At 45.5% G+C, this 23,805-nt stretch overlaps 1 protein-coding gene across 1 annotated transcript in view; it reads right to left on the minus strand.

Moving 5' to 3' along the window:
• Window positions 1-23,805, minus strand: part of plekhg2 (pleckstrin homology domain containing, family G (with RhoGef domain) member 2) — a 141,412-nt gene that overhangs the window by 63,919 nt on the left and 53,688 nt on the right. The window contains exon 4 of the mRNA XM_078167384.1: window positions 20,080-20,180. Coding sequence (XP_078023510.1) covers window positions 20,080-20,180 — 101 coding nt within the window. The remainder of the gene's footprint in view (window positions 1-20,079; window positions 20,181-23,805) is intronic.

A 23,805-nucleotide genomic window follows, 5' to 3' on the forward strand; every position in this document is an offset into this window, starting at 1 on the left:
TGGTCTTTATGTGTATCACAGTAACATCTGTAACATCTGCTCATTTACTGGTTAATGAGGACATGAAACACGGAGCAGAACATGGTCTCTATTAGATCAACATACAGGGAGAATCAGGGATAAACAGTTGTTCTCCTGCTGTGGAAACTAAATCATCTGAACAAACTAGATCATACAGACAACTGATGATGAGCGCCAGACTTGGAAAGTTACAGAGATGATCCAACAAAGCCCCCCAAGGGTTCTGCTGTCAGAGAGAAGATTAAAAATCCTGTTCGATGATCCAAAATGCTCTTTGTCTGAAGCATACAGAGGCATTAACGTTACACTGTTATTACAGGAGATGAAGGAGCTGAGCCAGAAGGCAAAGCTTTCGATTCATCGGTCCATCTCCGTCCCAGCCCTCACCTACGATCATACACTCTGGGTAGCGACTGAAAGAATGAGATCACAAATGCAAGCAGATGAAATGAGTTTCCGCTGTGGTGTGTCTGGACTCAGCCTTAAGGCCCTGACACACCAAGCCGACAGTCGGCCTGTCGACCAAAGTCGGGCCGTCGACGAGCGTCTGTTGCCCTAGTTTTTGTGGTGCGTCCGGCGTCGGCGGCTTTTCAGCCGATTGAGCATGTTGAATCGGCGGCAGAGCTTGTCGGTGAGAGAGATCACTCTGATTGGCTGTTCAGGTTTTATTTCCTCGCCGCTGTAGTGAGTGAATCTGCCTGTAGTGAAACCAGGGCTAACCGGTGCTTCATCCTCAGGCTCCACTTCACTCAGCTGCCCACAGACCCGCTGCTTCTTCCCACTTTAACCTGAATAACAAACCGGAGCTAGCTGGGAGCGGCTAGCGGAGCGTTAGCCGCAGCATGACCGGAGGGAAGCACAGCCAGTTAGCCTCCGCTAGTCTCTGAGCTAGCCCCGGCTCTCCGTTTGGATCCAACCGGAGCACCGAGCCCTGGTTTGTTATTCAGGTTAAAGTGGGAAGAAGCAGCGGGTTTATCGGGCAGCTGAGTGAAGTGGAGCCTGAGGAGGAAACACCGGGACCGTCTGGATGTAATAGTCCGTGGAGGTGCTGCGGTGCTCGGCTGCACAGATAGGAAACCCCTCGGCTGACAGGATGTACCACTCTCTCACTCCGCTCTCTCTCACGCAGGCGCAGAACGTACGTGCTACTTGGCCGTCGGATGTAGTCCGTGTGGTGTGTTCAAATGCAACTGACACAGGGCGACATGAGGCGACGTAGACGACGCAACAGTTGGCTTTCGTCGCCGCTAGTTCTTTGATGTCGGGTTGGTGTGTCCGCACCTTTAGAGATAGAGGGAGGAGCTCGGAGTAGAGCTGCTGCTCCTTTGTGAAAGGGGTCCGTTGAGGTGGTTCAGGCATCTGATGAGGATCCTCCTTGGCGCCTCCTGTTAGAGGTGTTCTGGGCACGTCTCACTAGTGGGAGGCCCCGGGGCAGACCCAGAACACGGGGATTAGACATCTCATCAACACGTTCTCACTCCAACCTCGTCATATACTGACGTTTGGTCATGGACTTTTCACATCCACATATGACATGTGTGCGTTTGTTGTTAAATGTCCTGGAAATGTGTCTCTTTCAAAATAAATGCACTACGTAGGCACAACACCGCATATTGATGTTTTTTTCCTTCAACAACAAAGGCACGTTGTTGGATTTAGACAATGAAAGCATGTGGTTGAGTTGAGCAAAATAGAGCAGTGTTTGGCTTTACAGTCTTATGGGAAGCAAACATGGTTGCCCGGGTGATAGTCGTTGGCTGTTGAATCCATCCACCACCCCTTCCGTCTGCCCTGATTAGCACATCCGCTGCCTTTATTTTTATAGTTGTCCCGCCACGTTTCCTCCTGATGCCACTGCTCGCCGGTCTGAGGTAAAAACCAAAGTACCCATTTTTTGTAACAAACAAAGTAGAACTGCTTAGTTTTACATTGTTTATCCCTGACTTAGAAACCAAACTACACCAGTTTGGCGTTTTATCTCCATTTAGTCCTGAGATGAAAACCAAACCACTGGTTTTTGGTAATAATTACAAACCAATATAGCTCTGCTTAGCCTGTCTGGACCTGAAGTAGCCCTTTTTGGCTTTGTGTCCTGACTTAAAATTCAAACTAGACCTGTTCAGCGTTTAACCCTGTTTGCACTAAATTACAAACCAATATAGCCCTGATAGGCCCTGTAGTTGGAACCTAAGTAGTCTTGTTTGTCCCTCTTGTTTAAACCAAACTGGCCTTGTTTGGGTCTGTAACAGAAACTAAACTGTCCCTGTTTGAAGCCTGAGTAGAGCCGAGCTGTTTGTCCCACAGCAGAGAAAACAAAGTGTTGCTGTGTGGGTCAGAAGAAGGAGCCAGGCTACATGGAAACAAATCACTTGCCAGTTGAAAGTTGTATTTATCCTCAGTTTTCACTTCTCTTCAGCCCAGCAGTTGTTCAGTATTTCTGCATCACTGCTCTTGTGGAATAAATGCACATAAATACAGTTCTGGAGTTTGTCTTTTTGACGGCCTGTTATGAAGTTTTCACGGTGGTTTATGTGCTCGGTGAGAGTCGTCACCTCTGAGCACAAGTCTTCAATGAGCAGCCATGAAAAAGGAAATTAAAGTGAGTAATGAAGCAGACAGAGAGCAGCTGCAGCAGACACCTCTGCACATCATCATGTTACTGTCCAGGAGATATTCAGCAGCAAATGAAAATCTATAAACCAGTTTGGCCCAGAGTCATTTTGCATTTCTAGATATCTGCCCACAGAGTCGGAGATTTGTCTTGTTTTATTTTCAGACTCATGTTGAGTGATTCTCTGTGAGACACCACACGGTCTCATTTCTGAAACAAGGTCAGAGGGAAAAAGCTGCAACATGAGCTTGGCTCAGTCCTTGAGTCATTTATTTTGTTTATATATTCTGTATGTATGGGAATTACAGTACGCTAAATGACTTCCATGACTTTTGGATGTTTGCAACCTTTTGGCAAGAAATTTCCAATTTCAAACACAGTAAGAACGCTGCGGGACGACTAACGCTCCACACAGCTTCGTCTTGGCAAAGTGTTGGAAACATCAATAAGTCCAAACTGGTAGACAAGATTTCAGCACACATACTTCTATGCAGTGTTTTAAGTACTGGATGTTGTGCTGTGAGGCATAAAAATGGAAGTCATACAGCACTCAAATACAAAAAAAGTGGAGCACAGTGAACACAGAAAAACATTTAAGATCACAAAGCACTTTTTAACGTAACAAGAATGAAAATATAAAGAAATGTTCTGCAAAACATCAAACTTATTGTTCAGCCTTCAAACCAAAGCAGGGGCATTGTTTTCAGTACACACACACAGTATTTGGCAGGACTCTCAGTTAAAATTCAACCAGATTGATCCCATATATGACCGTCACAATGCACATCCAGTAACAATGCAGACTTCTCTGGAGGCAGACGTCATGACAGCAGACATTCTACAGTAAAAAACTACAGCTACCGCCCTGTGGTTGTACGCTTCCCTGCCACTCAAGTTTCTCTTAAGGTGCGGACACACCAAACCGACATCAAAGAACTAGCGGCGACGAAAGCCAACTGTTGCGTCGTCTACGTCGCCTCATGTCGCCCTGTGTCAGTTGCATTTGAACACACTACACAGACTACATCCGACGGCCAAGTAGCACGTACGTTCTGCGCCTGCGTGAGAGAGAGCGGAGTGAGAGAGTGGTACATCCTGTCAGCCGAGGTGCTTCCTATCTGTGCAGCCGAGCACCGCAGCACCTCCACGGACTATTACATCCAGACGGTCCCGGTGTTTCCTCCGCAGGCTCCACTTCACTCAGCTGCCCGATAAACCCGCTGCTTCTTCCCACTTTAACCTGAATTACAAACCAGGGCTCGGTGCTCCGGTTGGATCCAAACGGAGAGCCGGAGCTAGCTCAGAGACTAGCGGAGGCTAACTGGCTGTGCTTCCCTCCCGTCATGCTGCGGCTAACGCTCCGCTAGCCGCTCCCAGCTAGCTCCGGTTTGTTATTCAGGTTAAAGTGTGAAGAAGCAGCGGGTCTGTGGGGCAGCTGAGTGAAGTGGAGCCTGAGGAGGAAGCACCGGTTAGCCCCAGTTTCACTACAGGCAGATTCACTCGCTACAGGGGCGAGGAAATAAAACCTGAACAGCCAATCAGAGTGATCTCTCTCACCGACAAGCTCCACCGCCGATTCAACATGCTCAATCGCCGACGCCGAAGTGCCGACGGTGCGGCACAGAAACTAGGCCGACAGACGCTCACCGAGGGCCCGACTTTGGTTGACGGCCAACCGTCGGCTTGGTGTGTCAGGGCCTTTAGACCTTTCTGTTCAGTTTTGTTAGAATCAGCACATTAATAAATTTGAGGAAATTCCCTCAAGGCCTTCTTGAGATATTACGCTCACGAAACCTTTGACCACCGAAATCTAATCAGTTCATCCTCATGCTGAAGTGAGCATTTTTGACAACTTTGAAAAAAAGTTTCTCTGAAGCATTTTTGAGATATAATGAGAATGGGACGGACGTACAACTATCTAAAGTGTGTGGGCATAAAAATAATTAACAGTTGGAGCTCTGGATTTATTCAAATCCAACTAAACTACATTTTCCCACATTTTTCAGCTGTGACCAACAGCTCTATTTCTGCGCCCTACCATTAGACCGCCACAGTTTTTGCCCTGGAAGGCTGAAATTTAGCATAGAGGTCAAGTGTGTGTGTGTTAAGTGTGTGTTTGTGTTCATGCCAATTGGCAAAAAGGGGCAATATATGGATGCATATTTGTACACGGTCCCAGTAAACTGGCGCCTGTGTTCATTTTATATTTGCAAAAATAAACCAAAAGGAAAAAACATGAAACTTTTAAAGGTTTGACTCGGCAGCTGTTTAACATTTCTTCATCTCCAATCATGTACATTGAATATTTCCCTGCTCGTGTGTGTGTGTTGAGGACATTTAAAGACCTCTGTGCAGCCATTAAAAGATAACAGGCAGACCTCTCTGAGAACCGGAGCACTAAAATCAACTGTAGCAGGAAAACTTCTGGAACAATCTCCCAGAAGTTTTGTTTTTACTTCCTGAAACAGATTTTGGTTGCTAGGCAGAAACACGGGCCAAATGTCTGATGACTATCTGAAAAGTGCAGCTCACTGAACAATATATCAGGAAACTGTGGAGCTGCTGGAGGGCTGATTTTACGGCTAAATATATTTTACATGACATCAGACGAACTGTAACAAAGAGGAGAGAAACATTAAAATGGATCAGTGTGAGAGAGCGAGCGAGGAGGAAATCCAAATATCTGACGAGTTTAAAGAGGATTGTAAATCCGGAGAGGAGGCACGGAGGGGAGACAGAGTGTGGAGGGAAGATGAGGAGAGAGACGTTGGTTTTTATTCTGCTAACGTGTCTCCTCGCTTTCCTCATTCATGTCTCTTCCTTGCATCATAGCTCCTACCAGCAAGGATGTGAGAGAAAGGAAGAGAGGAGGAGACGTGAGGACGGAGGACCCGAAGCTGACAAATGAAAAAAGCTCGGTTCCATAACGTCAGTCTTAAGTGACGTCACATGTTCCAATGTATCCTCATAGAACGGTTCTATAATAACCTACGAATGAGCGCCCTAAGAATGATGTGTCGTCCTTAACGTACAGTTATAGAGGTTAGGCAATAAACTGTGGTTAGGGTTAGGAGAAGAAACACGGTGAATCTTAGAATGACGAAAGTTCAAAGGGTTCCAAACACCTACACCCCTTCATGGCACTGGTACTTCCTGATGGCAGCGACCCCCCCCCCCCGCCCCCCCCAGCAGGACAATGCCCATGCCAAGACCTCAAGGCATCGACCTGCAGGTACTCCTGAGGTGCCCCTGATCTCTGACCTGCTGAGGCATGGACACAGGACCTCTTGGAGGTGTCCTGTTGTGTTTGGCACAGAGGTGTTGGCGGCAGATCCTTCGAGTCCTCTGAGTGTTGAGGTGGGGTATCAGCATGTCCCACAGATGCTCGATCAGATTGGGATCTGGGGAACTTAGCGGCCAGGTCGACGCCTTGAACTCTTCTACCCCTTTTCCACAGTCATGGGCTGGCATCGTTCGGTTTGGTTTGGGCCATCAGCCCAGCACAGCAGGGATTTGCATTTCCATTACAACAGGGCTACCCCTTGAAGGTGTGTCTTTAACTGATGAGAGCTTGTCTTAAGAGATGATGTTTAAAGGCAGCGGCTAAAGTCCCCTGTTATTTTTGCTGCATGTGTTTTTCCACAGCAGGGCAGGTAGAAGAAGTTTACCTGTTGGAGGTGAGCTGTTTGCAGAGGTGCAGTAAGAGCCTGTTGTCTGCAGCTCTTCATCAGCATCTCACCGTGGCTGTTTCTGCTTTCACTGTTCCTCCCTGCCACATCATAAGACTTGCCTTTATTGAAGAAAAGCTGTTGACAGAGACTTTTTAAGATGTCTAACTCTCTGGTCTCCTGCAGACAGAGGGGAGGAGAGTCCGCAGGTTTGGCTGCGGTCGTTAAGACGTTACCGCTACCCTCTTGAGGGCAGGCGGCTCAGCTGTTGGACCTACTCTGGAGAAGGTCCATCTCTGGCACAGCTCGTCACGGCATGGCTCGTCTAAACTGATAATGGAAATGCAAATCTGCGTAGCATGGCTTGACTCAGCGCAGCCAAAAGTGACAGTGAGCAGTTGTTGCAGCATGTCGTGGGGCATTGTCCTGCTGGGGGGCCACTGACATCTTACAGTGACGTTGCCAAGATGATCAGTGTTATTCACGTCACCTGTCCGTGGTTTTAATGTTTTGGCTGATCAGCTGATGCATATCATTCCGAAGTAGGTCATTCTGCATAATGAGTACTTTTATTTACGGTCATTTAGGAATATTTTGGTGCTAATACTTTCATGCTTTTACTTGAGTAAGATTTTGAATGCAAGACTTTTACTTGCACAGAGTATTTCCACACTGTAGAAGTTTAAGACCTGAACACGTCCTCCAGCTCTGCAGATCTCACAGCACAGAGACTCAACTTAAAGCTTGCTCTGAGGATCAGTGTGAACGGGTGTAAATAAAGACGGTCGGGAGATTAAATTAGAGATATGTGAGGTTTGTTTCCTCGCCAACACACACACACACACACACACACACACCACATATGAGGTTACACCACAGAACTCTCGTTGCATTCTTAGTTAACAAGCCGAAATCAAGTCTCTCATTATCAAACACACACACACACACACACACACACACACACTGGTCCCTCACCCGCTTGCTCTCCTCTGGCGTCAGGCCTCATTTTGTGGCCGGCGGACATCATTAGTGGGGGATTGTGGGAGAGGAAGAGGGAATTCTGGGTGTTTTTCTTTTTGTTTTTTTATGCAGTGACCACAGAGGAGGGGCGGGGGGGGGGGGGGCTTCGCTGGTAAAGAGACAATGTCAGGCGGAGAGAAAGAGAAACCATGCCACAATAAAAGCAGTTTAATACGAGCGAGAGAAAATGAAGAGACAGACGGACTGACAGTGGACGGAGGGTCAGAAAGAAGACATCAGCACACTGAGGGAGAAAAATGTCTGATAATTAAAGACAGACAGGAGCGTGTCTTTATTGTGGGAATACAGTCAAACGTTTGGAGGAAAACAAAGGAGAGAAAATAAGAAAATAAAAGCCAGAAAAGAGCCGTTAAAGCACCATATCAATGTTCCTGTTTCATGTTTTACCAAAATGTATTTTCACTCAAACTTGTGCATTATTTCAAAGAATCGATCCAGAATTTTTGATCCCATAAATCTGATGTTTATTTGCTGAGTTAGACGAACAAACATGTTGTTTTTTATTATCTGCTGATGAATGGAAATAATAACAGCTTTTAAAACCAATGTTCCATTTTGATCATTTTCCAAATCCTCCATCAGTTTTCAGATTTATCTTCGTTCTTTCCAAGCAGCATCAGTGTCAGTTTATTTCTATGAAATTAAAGCGCAGGAACTTAAAGGAACAGTGTGTGGAATTCAAGGGGATTTAGTGGCATGTAGCAGTGAGGCTAATTTTCTGTAGCTCACTTGAATCTCAATTTTATTAATTAATTTGTTATTTCACTGAGATTTTGTTTCTTTTATGTTACTGTAATATTTAGATTTTGTTTCTGAGAAGCCCTCCTGGGTCTTCACGCCTCAGCTGCACAAAAATATTTTATCATCTCACTTCTTTTCTCAGGGGTCTTAGCTGTTAAATACACAAACCTAACCCTGACCCCACAGGACCCTGTGACCCCCCCGAGCCCCGAGCGCCTGAGCTGGGCCCTCAATGGCAGGCCAGGGCCAAACCAAACACAACGGGGGCCAACGTGTCTGGTTTTCATCCTCAAACAGAGCGAGGGGACTCTTTAACAGAGTGATAAACAGCAGCTGACGGTTCGGTATCTGAGATATGCTGCTTAACTAAACTGACGATAGATGGAGGAGGAGGAGGAGGAGGAGGAAGATAGGGTTTTATAAGACATAACTGATAAAAAGAGAGATGACGGAACATGTAAGGAAATACTTAAAAGTTACTTTATCGGTTTAGTCCTGTGAGATTTGGAGGTAAATTTTAGTTTTATGAATACACAGCTTTTGGTGAGTCTGTTTAACAGAAACGAGACGAGAATGAAAATCCAAATTTAAACTGCTTTTTTAAAGACAGCAGTTTGTGTGTCTCTGAATATCAGAGGAAAAAGTGTTAACACAGGCTGGGTGTGTTCAGATGGAACCGAAAATTATTGAATTAAATCCACAACTAGAATTATCACGAATTATCACCGCTGTATGCCTCTGAGAACACATCAAGTGTCTCTGACAGTCTCCATCCATGTCAGTGAAAACATGGATGCTTCACACACAGAAGATCTACACAATCAGCACAGCTTCAATTCTGACCAAGTGTCTCCCCTTCTGTTCCTGAGATATGACGCTGAATAATCACCAGTTTCCGTGAATTTGGCAGGACATCCAACCAGCCACACAACACAGACCAGGTGTAACTACACCAGCTCAGGATTTCCACATGCAGCATCTTCACCTGCAACATCGTCTGAGACCAGCCACCCAACAGCTGATTCAACAGCTGGGTTTCACAGCCGAAGAATTTCTGCACAAACCATCAGAAATAATCTAAGTAGAGCTCATCTGCATGCTTACTAATCGTCTTCATCGGGGTCTTGACCTGAGAGCAGTCCGTCGTAGGACTTGTGCGAATGTGAGGTTGGCTGGATGTACCGCCAAATTCACACAAACAATGCTGGAGACGTCTTTAAGCAGTGAAATGAGCATTTACTTTACAGGCAACAGCTCTGATGGACATTCCTGCAGTCAAACATCCGAAGTCTCACACTGAAGTCGTCAAAATCCGGCGCCTAGTCAGTGACTTCCAGCATCAGACACCAACAAAAAAAGCTGCCCTTTCATGTTGGCATGATACAGGGCCGGTCACAGCTATTGTTTAAAGATGCCCGGAAGCATCAGGAAGAAACACAGTGAGATAAGAACAAAAATTAAGGCAGAGGAAGTCTGAGTAGGGCGGGCAGAAGGGGTGATAGATGGGTTCAACAACCACCGACTTTCACCCAGGAGGCCTGTGTTCACTTCCTGTAAGATTGTAAAGCCAAACCCTGTTTTTTGTTCCTGAACCCAACCACCACACTGTCCCAGAACGTCAACAAGCAACACACCCAGGGTACCCTGCACATCATACCTCGATACTGAAAGTCCATGACCAAAGGCCGATATGTGACAAGGTCGGGGTGAGAATGTGCTGGCAGTCAGCATGCCAATGATACGCTCCCTAAAACCTTGTGACACACGTGTCACTGTGTCGTGTGATCAAACACATCTCAGAGTGTCCTTTCACTGTGACCATCCCGAGACACACCTGTGTAGTAATGATCAGCCGCACCTGTCAGGTGGATGGATGATCTTGGAAAAAGAGAAGTGCTCTCTGACGTGGATTTTAACAAATTTGGGAGAAATAAATCTACTGAGTGCATAAAAAGTCTTAGATCTTCATTTAAACTTGTGACAAATGGTCACGAAAACAAAACTACAGTGGTTTGAGATGTAGTGGAGTAGAAGTATAACGTACCTCAAAACTAAACTTAGACACAGTAAATATTCTTGTGTCTCCTGGACGTCTCTGAAGTTCCAGTTCAGATTGTGTAGCCAGTTTTCTTTCTTTCATCAGGACCAGCCTGCAATCAGTGTCAGCAGCAGCGCCAAGATCAACCTGCTGCTGCTGCCTCAGGTGCCTTTGATTTATGTGCAGTCAGAGGTGGAAACAGTAGTGATGAAGCTGAGAGCGCCGGCTCTGATACGACAGAGTGTCTGACAGCTGTTTATCACCGCTGTCTGAGCCTGGAGTGCAGCGAGCCAACATAAACACTGTCTCACACTCACTGAGTCTGCTTATCTTTATATGACTTTATTTCTCTTTAATGGTCTGCAGCCACATTGTAATCACTCATTCATCGTCCTGTAATGTGACTTCACTATCAGGGAAAGTGTACAAATAAATCAGGAGCACTGAAATGTTTAAGACCTCTTTCAGGTGGACTTGTTTTACTGGGAGACATCCTGCTACTGGGAATATTTTCACTTGTTATAGACTGAAAATCGAAACAATCCAAAGGTTGGTTGAGAAAAGATTGTGTTTTGGCTTGAGATACCTGATTTTAATGGCCCGATCCTGGCAGGAAAAACAGAGATCTCTCCGTAAAAACAACTTAAGTGGCACTATCCCAGCTGGAAAAAACACCCATGCATGGGCGCTGAAAAGCTGCTTGAAACACAGAAATGACTCTCTGAAAAACATCACGGTTTTGTTTCTTGCTGGTCTCAAACAGTGGTCTGCAGCTTGGCGAGCTTTTCCAAATCTGCCCCAGAGGTTCACAATCAAACAGCAGTGAGCAGACAGTGATGGTTCCCTCAGAGACAGCGTCTTTACACTAATTATACCTGCTGTATAGATTGTACAAAACACTTTGAAATTAAAACGTGCCTTGTTTCATGCTCGGAGTGATCCGAGCAGCAGACCACCCTGCACACTCACACCACTAAATCACACAGTATTTACTGTCGACTGTCTTGTATAATTCACGGTGGGTATCGAGCTATAAAAACATACCTGAGTGCAAAAGTTTAACAAATCCCTCAGACTCATGTTTGATTTATGTCTCTCAGCGCTGTAATCGTATAACTATCAGTGGGAGCTTTATATGAAAGAGCTGCAGCTTCACCTCCGCCCTGAAGACATTTAACCATCCAACAGCTCCGTCATCTAAACATTTAGTCTCATTCATGAGATGTTGGTAAATCTGCAAGCAGATCTGCACATAAAAAACCTTGGTACTAAAAACCTACACCGGATACATGAAGGCCGTGGTAAACTCAGATTTGATCGCGCATGTTCATGAATGCCGTAAACTGACAGCACGCAACAATAGCATAGGTGCATCCTGTTGATCTGTGCACATGGAGCAAACAAAGAAAAAGAGAAAGAAAAACTTTTCTGATGCTGAGATTGAAGTTATTAACTTTCTTCTGTTAGCAGTGGTGTGACAGGGTAAATCAAAGGCCTAAAAGGAGGTAAAGGGTGCCGTTAACTTGTCCTCTGTTGTTCTGGCAAGTTCATCAGAGTCAAAGTGGACGTTTGTGCCAAATTTGAGATAATTCCCTGAAGGTGTTCTTGAGATATCGTGTTCATGAGAATGAGACTGATGAGTGTATGTGCATATGTTGCAGACAACCCAAAAACACAACGCCTATTGCCAGCGAGAAGCATACGATGTTGTAGATTGTCTACGATGTCTTAATTTAATAGTTTGTCTCGTTTTTGCGTTTTGTGTGGACCCAGGATGAGTAGTCATTACTGCAGTAACGACTAATGAGGATCCTAAATAAAGAATAATGACAAAAAAAAAAGGAATCAGCCATCAAACAAAATATGGTCCATATTCATCAAGTGTCTCACGGTGGAAAAATCAGTCCACTTTTGGTGCAAGATGGTGTAAACACTTCCAAATGCCAAAGATCAAATACAGTTGGTCAAGACTTTATTCATTTCGAGGGGAATTGTTGTGCAGTAGTTTGCTGTAAAAAAAAAAAATGGGGGAGGGTGCAAATAAGACAACATATAAACACTAAAGATTATCAATGAGGTGCAAAAAAACAAATGTACTTTCAAAATATACACACGCTGTGTAGACATTAAACATACAGAGCAATGCTCTTTTACCTGTCTCCAAATCGTGACTGTCATGAAAACTACAACACGTCATTCGAATTTATACTTTGTGGCTCAAACTGTGACGTCTCCCTTCCTCTCAGGAGTCCTTCTTCTTCTGCTGAGTTTGAGCTTCATAAATAACTTTGAAGTCGAGCTCTGAGCTACGACTGGTTTTAGTCTGAACTTTTATTCCCAGGAGACGCTTGATAAACACAGACCCATAACTCAGCTCATTACGTAAAACGAAGATATGAGATATTACAAGAGGAACACACACACAACATTTAGACAGATCCACAGCAACCACGAGAGGAATGTGTGTCTGTGTGTGTGTGTGTGTGAGGTCTTGTACTTCTCGTAAAGAGCAGTTAGAAATGAGGACATTATCTCTGGTCCTTACGACTTCAAAGAGCCGTCTGGAGGTCCAGACCTGGTTTCAGGTTTAAGGTTAGAATCAGGTTTGGGTTAACAGGCTGAGGAATGCATGATGTCACCGAGTGTCCTCACAAGGATAGCAGTGCAAATCTGCTTGAGACGCCCTGGTTAGCATGGAGGGTCAAATGTTAAATCACAGCATGGGAGAAACATGAGAACACACACACAGAAAATGAAACATAAAATATGAAACAAAAGAAAACAGAAAGTTCAGAGGGAAGAGAAGAAAAACAGAAATAAAGCACCATCACACACTTATACTTCTGTCTATGTGGGGACACTGACTGACATAAGGCATTGCCTCGCCCCTTTCCCTTACCTTAACTGCTACAACTAAAGGCCCTGACACACCAAGCCGATGGTCGGCCATCGACCAAAGTCGGGCCATCAGTGAGTGTCTGTCGCCCTAGTTTTTGCGGTGAGTCCAGCACCGTCGGCACTTTGGCGCCGTCGGCTTTTCAGCCGACTGAGCATGTTGAATCGGCAGCAGAGCTTGTCGGTGAGAGAGATCACTCTGATTGGCTGTTCAGGTTTTATTTCCTCGCCCCTGTAGTGAGTGAATCTGCCTGTAGTGAAACCGGGACTAACCGGTGCTTCCTCCTCAGGCTCCACTTCACTCAGCTGCCCCACAGACCCGCTGCTTCTTCACACTTTAACCTGAATAACAAACCGGAGCTAGCTGGGAGCGGCTAGCGGAGCGTTAGCCGCAGCATGACTGGAGGGAAGCACAGCCAGTTAGCCTCCGCTAGTCTCTGAACTAGCCCCGGCTCTCCGTTTGGATCCAACCGGAGCACCGAGCCCTGGTTTGTTATTCAGGTTAAAGTGGGAAGAAGCAGCGGGTTTATCGGGCAGCTGAGTGAAGTGGAGCCTGAGGAGGAAACACCGGGACCGTCTGGATGTAATAGTCCGTGGAGGTGCTGCGGTGCTCGGCTGCACAGATAGGAAACCCCTCGGCTGACAGGATGTACCACTCTCTCACTCCGCTCTCTCTCACGCAGGCGCAGAACGTACGTGCTACTTGGCCGTCGGATGTAGTCCGTGTAGTGTGTTCAAATGCAACTGACACAGGGCGACGTGAGGCGACGTAGACGACGCAACAGCTGGCTTTCGTCGCCGCTAGTTCTTTGATGTCGGTCGAACATCGAACGGCGATTGAGTAACATTACAAGTTAACATTCCACCTTAAAAGTTGCCGGCAGTCAGCCCAGTGAATGAAGTTATTTTTTTCTCTTTCATTTTATAGTTGTAGTTTACTGATGTATGAACAGAGGTTACATAAAACCAGAATGACCATCCTCTACTGACCAATCAGACTGCAGTGTTCACAGCTCCACCTTTTAGTACCAGATCTGTGTGCTAGGTACCCCAACAGAGGGGGGACCAAACATGGGGACGCTAAGGAACGCTTCTGTTATTACCATCCACAACTTTTTACAGTGGAATCAGAAAAACAGGCGTACTGAGCTGAAGTGAATCATACCAGACTGCTCAGTGGAAACGTGGCTTAAATGCCAGACCCCAACCCTTAACCTGAACCTAATCATACCCTAATCCTAAAACCAAGTCTTCACCCTCAAACAGGCCGTTGAAGAAGTGAGAAATGTCCTCACTTTCCAAATACGTCCTCACTCTGCTGCTAAAATATGTTTTTTGGTCCTCACTTTGTTACAAATACATGCACACATACACACTCATCAATATATTAGTGTCTGACATCACCGATCACAGCTCATCAATCATCAGTGTGACTCAGCTGCTGGGTCTTGGCCCAGTGCACCATGGGAAAACAGCGCTGATGATGATCATGTGGTTCGAGTGTGTCTGACGTCACTCTGTGTGAATGAACATAATGTGTGTGTGTGTTAGTACATATACCCCCAAACCACATATAAGTATACTTAAAGTACACAAAGTAAAAGTACTCATATGCAGAATAATATATTTGGATATTTGGATTATAATGTGTTTGTCACTTTAATGTTGCAGCTGGTGAAGGTGGAGCTCATTTTAATGATTTTCATACTGCTGGGTGATTTAATCTTTACTAATACATCATCGTTATTATTAGTTGTTTATATTTCTTATAATAATCTGAATCTGTAAAGTAACATTAAATAAACGTGGTGCAGTAAAAGTAAAATATTTCCCTGTGAGACGGAGCAGAAGGACGTTTTCAGTTTATCTGATAACCAGCTGTTCATCATTATAACCATTTAAATCAGTGATTACTGAGCACGCTCAGTTTGGTTATTGTTGTTAATAAACTTCATTATTCACACATGGCTTTATTCCCTACTGTAACACGCACACACACACGTAGGTACACCGATACACACACACACACTGCTGAATGGTGTCATGCCTGAGCTATGCTGGATGATGTAGCCACTCTGGGCTTCTTATGTCTGCCCATCTGGTTCTGTGTGTGCGTGTGTGTGCGTGTGTGTGCGTGTGTGTGCATGTGTGTGCGTGTGCGTGTGTGTGACTCAGGACAAGGGAAGAAGGGGGTTTTCTTATTTTCTCTCCTTTCTCAGACAAAGAAAGAGACAGAGAGAAACCAGGTCAGAAACTCTGGACAACCCTGAGAGACACAGATTCCTCATTTCCACTGCATGGTACACGCCGACTCTACTCGACTCTACTCGACTCTACTCAGTTTTATTTTTCAATGACCAGAAGTTGTGGACAGTACCTGCTACTTCTTTTGATACCATGTCACTCGAGGTTCTGGGTGGAGTTAAAACATCAGCCGCAATCTACACCACACACTACGTGGTACACTGTGTTCATGACACTGTACAGCACGTAGACTCAACTGTACACTACGTATGTATGCGTTGAAGATGATGTTACTGCAGTTTCCCACAGCGTCACTATGGCGACCAGCTAAGAGTCCCGCCCACACTGAGGAGATATATTATCCACAGTGTAAAACAACACAGAAAAAAGCACCTGGCGCCAACAGTGAGTCGCTCCGAGTCAAACTGAACCCTGCCGTGGAAGTGAAGCTGGGCAGCAGACATGAATAAAGTTTGAGGGGATTTCCTTAATAAAACTCATTAACTTCATTAACTAAAATGTAATTAGTGTAACTGACTGCAGAGAGGGAGGAGGAGGAGGAGGAGGAGGAGGAGGAGGAGAAGGTCAGCAGTGCTCTCTCTGTCTCACTCCCTCTCATACTGTATTTCCCATGAGAACCAGGGGCAGGAAGCCTGGATGGAATGAAAACTGTGTTTGACTGTTAGTGTTTGAGTGTGTGTGCTCGTGACATTGTTCTTCAATGTGTGTGTGTGTGTGTGTGTGTGTGTACGTGTCGGAACAAACACAAAGAAAGTGAAGTGTGAAAATAGGACTCTCAGCGGGGTGGAGGGTTATGTGTGTGTGTGTGTGTGTGTGTGTGTGTGTGTGTGTGTGAGACATATTTTAACAGCTTCCTTCCCAGGCTCTCAGTGCACCACCCGCTACTTTGTGGAATAACATACGAACCGTACTATAAGGATACGTTGGCACTGTATGTTTCTGAAAACCAAGAATATTTCACATTTGTACATGTTAGAAGTGTCATATCAACGTTTCTAAAGTGATGTTGTATATAAGCTGTCACATGCAAAGCTGCAGACCACTGTTCAAGACCAAAACAAACAATAAACAACAAATAACTGGTTGTTTTTACAAAAACATTGCTGATTTTCCATCACCTTTAAAGCCACCAAAACCAAAACATGAACATTTCAAAACATAACCAAGTATCCATAGTTTGCATAAAATGTAGAAAGCCCACATTTTTTTTCTGGCAATTAGGTTGATCCTCCAACGGCGTATCATCTCTAGTCGACGACTCTCTGTGCTTCTGATCTGTAACGCTGACAGGAAGTGACCGCCACGAGACGGCGTATCATCTCTAGTCGACGACTCTCTGTGCTTCTGATCTGTAACGCTGACAGGAAGTGACCGCCACGAGACGGCGTATCATCTCTAGTCGACGACTCTCTGTGCTTCTGATCTGTAACGCTGACAGGAAGTGACCGCCACGAGACGGCGTATCATCTCTAGTCGACGACTCTCTGTGCTTCTGATCTGTAACGCTGACAGGAAGTGACCGCCACGAGACGGCGTATCATCTCTAGTCGACGACTCTCGGTGCTTCTGATCTGTAACGCTGACAGGAAGTGACCGCCACGAGACGGCGCATCATCTCTAGTCGACGACTCTCTGTGCTTCTGATCTGTAACGTCGACAGGAAGTGACCGCCACGAGACGGCGCATCATCTCTAGTCGACGACTCTCTGTGCTTCTGATCTGTAACGTTGACAGGAAGTGACCGCCATGAGACGGCGTATCATCTCTAGTCGACGACTCTCTGTGCTTCTGATCTGTAACGTCGACAGGAAGTGACCGCCATGAGACGGCGCATCATCTCTAGTCGACGACTCTCTGTGCTTCTGATCTGTAACGCTGACAGGAAGTGACCGCCATGAGACGGCGCATCATCTCTAGTCGACGACTCTCTGTGCTTCTGATCTGTAACGTCGACAGGAAGTGACCGCCACGAGACGGCGCATCATCTCTAGTCGACGACTCTCTGTGCTTCTGATCTGTAACGTCGACAGGAAGTGACCGCCACGAGACGGCGCATCATCTCTAGTCGACGACTCTCTGTGCTTCTGATCTGTAACGTCGACAGGAAGTGACCGCCACGAGACGGCGTATCATCTCTAGTCGACGACTCTCTGTGCTTCTGATCTGTAACGCTGACAGGAAGTGACCGCCACGAGACGGCGTATCATCTCTAGTCGACGACTCTCTGTGCTTCTGATCTGTAACGCTGACAGGAAGTGACCACCACGAGACGGCGCATCATCTCTAGTCAACGACTCTCTGTACTTCCTTGCAAATCTTTGGTCTGAACTGGACTTTACACAAACCGCTGCATGTCCACTGCGTGTTGGTGTTTTTATTGTCATGTACTGATGGTATATTTTTGCACTTTGGCGAGCACATTCATGCGTGCACATGTGTACCATTCCACCCCTGAAAAGTAGAGGTTCCTCGTAATCCCCAGAGTGAAATTCAAACGTCGCCTGATAAATCAACAAAACCTTCCTCAGACATTAAAAGCAGCGCAGACGGAAACACTCAGTGGAATCATTTATCATGACCTCCACAGGAACGTCTCAGTCTGCTCAGCGACCGACAGACGGCAGTGATGCAGAAAACTCTGAACTGCAGAATGTGGACTGTAAAATCATCCATGATGCATTGCAGCAGACGGCCCGGCTGTTTGGCTACATGTGGACATACCAGGAGGGACGGCTGCTCAAACTGCCGTGACACAGAAACAGGCACTCTCTCACTCTCTCTATAAAACCTGAAGAATCTGGTTCGGTCATATGAGCTCAACAGCTGCTGCACGCTTCCATCCCCCCAAAAAGCCCCAGCAGAGCACTTTTTCATGGTGGGATCGTCCCGGTGGGAATCAAACCCGCAGCCCTGGCAGCGTCAGTGCCTTGCTCTGTTCATTTCTGCCTCTGAATGTTTCCACTACCGGCTTATCTCTGTCTGTCTATGTGTTACCCACAAGATACTTTCCAGAAACTCAAAGCCACCGAAGAATCTCCTGCATCACTCTCTTGTTTCAACAGTGGAACACATTTTTCACAGTTAATGAAATGGCAGCTAATGCTCCGTGTCAAAACATGCACTTCCTGTTCATGCTGCTGCGATGAAACGCATCGCTGACGTCCATCACAAACCAAAACGTCTCAGACTGTTAACAGTTAACTCAACTTCTTCTCGTCAGCACTTTCTGGACAGTCGTTGCATGAACACACGTGGAGATGTGCATGTACTGTAATCGACTACAGTTTTGAAGTACGTATATTTTATTTGAGTCTAACACATTATGCTTTACTGCTCCATGTGACTTACACTTAAGGGGTGGCGTTAGCGAAGCTGTAGCACTTTACAAAACTTTCATTCAAGTCCAAACAGCTTGGTGGATAACGATGGATTTCCTGGTGCTGCAGCGTCGAGTCATTAAAGACCATTTTCATTTCATTATTCAACAGCAAGCAGACGACTGTCACAGTATTTCCATTACTTCAGTTAAATTTGTCAAATAAAAAAGCTGCATGTTATTTGTGGTGTCAAACAGAGATGTCTATTAGGACTAGCTGTATTTTCATGTTTTAAGGCCAGTGAATGAATCAGAGTCAGAGTCAGTTCTTAATCAAACTGCGACACCAAGAATTTAAACTGAATCCTGAGATTTCACCTCCAGTTGATTTCATCATCTGCTCATTTCCACAGGGGTCACAAAAAAGTAAATGGACCACACTTAGAAAACACTTTTCTATCTAAAGCGAGTGGCTTCTCATTCGCACACTGACGGCTTCAACACAAGGTTCAGTGTTTGTCCTCAGGACGCTTTGAGTTGTGGACATGACGGGTCGAGCCGCCAACTCCGTTGATCGACTCATTATACCTCCTGAGCTATGTAGGACGAAAAATGACTTATCAGTAAGTAAATAAATAAATAAATGCGTAAATAAACAAACAGACAATCAGAAAGAGATTTTGACCTCTTTGACATTCATTAACAGTCAGACACAGAAAAACAGTCCAAAAACGCAGAAATAATAATGTTATTTATCGATTGACATATTTGTACAGGTATTTTTTTTTTCTTGTATTATTTTATTTTTCTTTTATTCCATTATTTTCATTTCATTTAAAAAAAAAATGCATTTATTTATCTATATGTTTATTTGTTCTTTTATTTGTTAATTTCTGTATTTGTTTATTTCTGCTTTAAGTTACTCATTAATTTATTATTTATATATTTATTCATCATTTATTTGTGCATTAATTTATACATTTGTTTATTTATTCATGCATTTATTTATTTCAGTATGTATTATTTATTTGTGCATTCATTTATATATTGACTTAATTATTCATGTATTTATTTGTCCTTTTATGTATTTATTTATTCACTTATTAATTAATTTATTTACATAGTTATTATTAGTATATTTGTTCTTCTATTTATTTAATCTTTTTTTTATTTACTTCTGTATTTCTTTGTTCTTTTATTCATTTATTTTTGTATTTGTTTATGCTTTTAGTCACTAATTTATTATTGATATATTTATTTATTATTTACTTATGCATTTATTTATACATGCATTCATGTGTTTCAGTATTTATTTGTCCGTTTTTATATTTATTTATTTATGCATTTATTTATGAATTAATTTATTTTGTTTCTGTATTTGTTTATTCTTTCATTTGTTTATATCTGTATTTATATTACATATATCTATATGAATTGTTATTTATCTTTTAATATATTATGAATTGTGGAGTGAGTGAGTTACCTGTTGAACTCGTAGATGTCCTCGATGTTGCAGAACAACGTGCTGACCTGCTCCGGTTTCAGAGGCAGAGAGCCGCAGTCGATGATACAACCCAGATAATCCTGCAGACACACAGAGAAGGAGACAACATGTAAGTTCATCAAAGTGTTTTAATCTTAAAGTTTTCAGCGAGTGATAAAAACATCACGTGAACATACACAGACTGCAGCAGTTTAAAAGATCTGATGTGGCACCGCCACCGAAACTCTGTCCTGATATTGTTGAGTCGACACACTGCTGCCCACACAGGTGAACTGTGTTTCACTAATTAGACCCGTCCACAGGAGGCCTGAGGCTGGAGCTGGTGAGGGAAACATTTCTGGTCTCCCTGCTGTCTTTCTGCTAAAGTGAGCTCACCCAGCGCTTCCTCAGAAAGTGTTTCCAGTTTTCCTCAGCCTTTTTATCATTTCATGATATTTATTTTTTGTGGGGGCAATTAAAGGAAAGCACATTTAATTGATAGGACAGTGCTGAGTGTGAGAGGGAAGAAAGAGGGGGATGACATGCAGCAGGGGCCTGCAGGCTGGTATTGAGCCCACGGCCGCTGGGGACGCCTGCTCCACCCACTGAGACACTGGGTACACACATGTCATGAACATGTATATTTTAAACAGTTAGTAACTTCTGTCACAACCACCAGTTGCAGCATCCGGCCTCCGCTCACCTACCAGAACATCATATCACATCAGACCTGTAAAATAGACGCTAAAGGTGCGAACAGGAAACCACTGCACTGTCAGAGACGTTGGCATCAGACAGGAAGTCACACAGATAACAACAAAAACAGGAAGTTAATAAGCAGCAGACAGTCTGATGTGTGCAGAGGACGGCTCCTCATGATGGCTGACTAACGTTTGGGGCAACAGGTCATTTAGAGTCAAAAATGTTTTACACAAGCTGATGAACAGCTCATAAAAACTGTGGAAACAAACGTTCCCTCAATGTTGTCGTTATGTTTCTCACTCAGAGCCACTTAGAAAGAACAGGTTTCACTGCGGATGAATTTAAACACATCAGCCGCAGGACTCCATACTGTATGTTGGATCTCCAGTTTCCACTGTTCTGATGCACAGAGAGTCATCAACACACAGCCTGTGCAGCAGGTATCTACTGATTGTTCACATCTTCAGAATAAAACAGCTTCACAGTAAAAAAAAGAAAAAAAGCGTTTTTCTGAAGCTTGTTCAGCTCCTGCTGATGTGTGCTCAGCTTTTTCTCTGATAACTCAAGATCCAGATGTTCAGGAGGTTTTTAACAGGAGCTGAATTATCCACAGAGGTCTCTTCCTCTCCAAAACAAACACGTCCAGTGATTTAACCCGGTGGAAAACACTGAATAAAAAGGTTTCGTGTTAAAAATCAGTGTTTCTCCAATGTGGTTCAGCATAGCAGGGGCTGGAGCCGAGCTGCCGCTGACGTTTGCTCAGCTTGTTTCTCTGATAAATTAAGATCCAGACGTCCAAAGACTAAATTCCTTCAGCCATTTTAAGATGAAAACAATGAAAAAATATGTATCATAAAAATGTGGCTTAACCTCCAGAGACCGGAGCTTTTGTTTGGTATTGTTTTTTATTTCTCCTGGCGATTTGGGATGAAAAGGACCTGACAAGTATAAAAAACTAACAGTGAGTAGTTTTTGAAAAGAATTAATGCCCTCATATTGGGACAATGGGTTTATTTTTAATGGTCACCAGTGTGTGATAAAATATAAAACTGTTTATTTTAGTGCATAAACACTGTTGTGCAAAAACGGAAGTGCAAACAATGCAACAGTTGTTCAGTGTTTTGTTACTCTTTGGGTTAGACGGCACGGTGGTGCAGTGGTTCGCATCGTCACCTCACAGCAAGAGGGCTCCTGGTTCAATGCCGGGGGGGAGGGGGCTTGTGTGTGCAGTTTGCATGTTTGCATGTGTTTGCATGATGTTACATGTTCTCCCTGTGTCAGCGTGGGTTTCCTCCAGGTGCTCTGACATGTTCTCCCTGTGTCAGCGTGGGTTTCCTCCAGGTGCTCCCACATGTTCTCCCCGTGTCAGCGTGGGTTTCCTCCAGGTGCTCTGACATGTTCTCCCCGTGTCAGCGTGGGTTTCCTCCAGGTGCTCTGACATGTTCTCCCCGTGTCAGCGTGGGTTTCCTCCAGGTGCTCTGACATGTTCTCCCTGTGTCAGCGTGGGTTTCCTCCAGGTGCTCCGACATGTTTTCCCCGTGTCAGCGTGGGTTTCCTCCAGGTGCTCTGACATGTTCTCCCTGTGTCAGCGTGGGTTTCCTCCAGGTGCTCTGACATGTTCTCCCTGTGTCAGCGTGGGTTTCCTCCAGGTGCTCCGACATGTTTTCCCCGTGTCAGCGTGGGTTTCCTCCAGGTGCTCTGACATGTTCTCCCAGTGTCAGCATGGGTTTCCTCCAGGTGCTCTGACATGTTCTCCCCGTGTCAGCATGGGTTTCCTCCAGGTGCTCCCACATGTTCTCCCTGTGTCAGCGTGGGTTTCCTCCAGGTGCTCCGACATGTTTTCCCCGTGTCAGCGTGGGTTTCCTCCAGGTGCTCTGACATGTTCTCCCAGTGTCAGCATGGGTTTCCTCCAGGTGCTCTGACATGTTCTCCCCGTGTCAGCGTGGGTTTCCTCCAGGTGCTCCCACATGTTCTCCCCGTGTCAGCGTGGGTTTCCTCCAGGTGCTCTGACATGTTCTCCCCGTGTCAGCGTGGGTTTCCTCCAGGTGCTCTGACATGTTCTCCCCGTGTCAGCGTGGGTTTCCTCCAGGTGCTCCCACATGTTCTCCCCGTGTCAGCGTGGGTTTCCTCCAGGTGCTCTGACATGTTCTCCCCGTGTCAGCGTGGGTTTCCTCCAGGTGCTCCGACATGTTTTCCCCGTGTCAGCGTGGGTTTCCTCCAGGTGGTCTGACATGTTCTCCCTGTGTCAGCGTGGGTTTCCTCCAGGTGCTCTGACATGTTCGCCCCGTGTCAGCGTGGGTTTCCTCCAGGTGCTCTGACATGTTTTCCCCGTGTCAGCGTGGGTTTCCTCCAGGTGCTCTGACATGTTCTCCCAGTGTCAGCATGGGTTTCCTCCAGGTGCTCTGACATGTTCTCCCCGTGTCAGCATGGGTTTCCTCCAGGTGCTCCCACATGTTCTCCCTGTGTCAGCGTGGGTTTCCTCCAGGTGCTCCGACATGTTTTCCCCGTGTCAGCGTGGGTTTCCTCCAGGTGCTCCCACATGTTCTCCCAGTGTCAGCATGGGTTTCCTCCAGGTGCTCTGACATGTTCTCCCCGTGTCAGCATGGGTTTCCTCCAGGTGCTCCCACATGTTCTCCCCGTGTCAGCGTGGGTTTCCTCCAGGTGCTCTGACATGTTCTCCCCGTGTCAGCGTGGGTTTCCTCCAGGTGCTCCGACATGTTCTCCCAGTGTCAGCGTGGGTTTCCTCCAGGTGCTCTGACATGTTCTCCCCGTGTCAGCGTGGGTTTCCTCCAGGTGCTCAGACATGTTCTCCCCGTGTCAGCGTGGGTTTCCTCCAGGTGCTCTGACATGTTCTCCCTGTGTCAGCGTGGGTTTCCTCCAGGTGCTCCGACATGTTTTCCCCGTGTCAGCGTGGGTTTCCTCCAGGTGCTCTGACATGTTCTCCCAGTGTCAGCATGGGTTTCCTCCAGGTGCTCTGACATGTTCTCCCCGTGTCAGCATGGGTTTCCTCCAGGTGCTCCCACA

This window comes from Epinephelus lanceolatus, chromosome 4 (assembly GCF_041903045.1).
Source record: "Epinephelus lanceolatus isolate andai-2023 chromosome 4, ASM4190304v1, whole genome shotgun sequence".
Lineage (NCBI taxonomy): Eukaryota > Metazoa > Chordata > Actinopteri > Perciformes > Serranidae > Epinephelus > Epinephelus lanceolatus.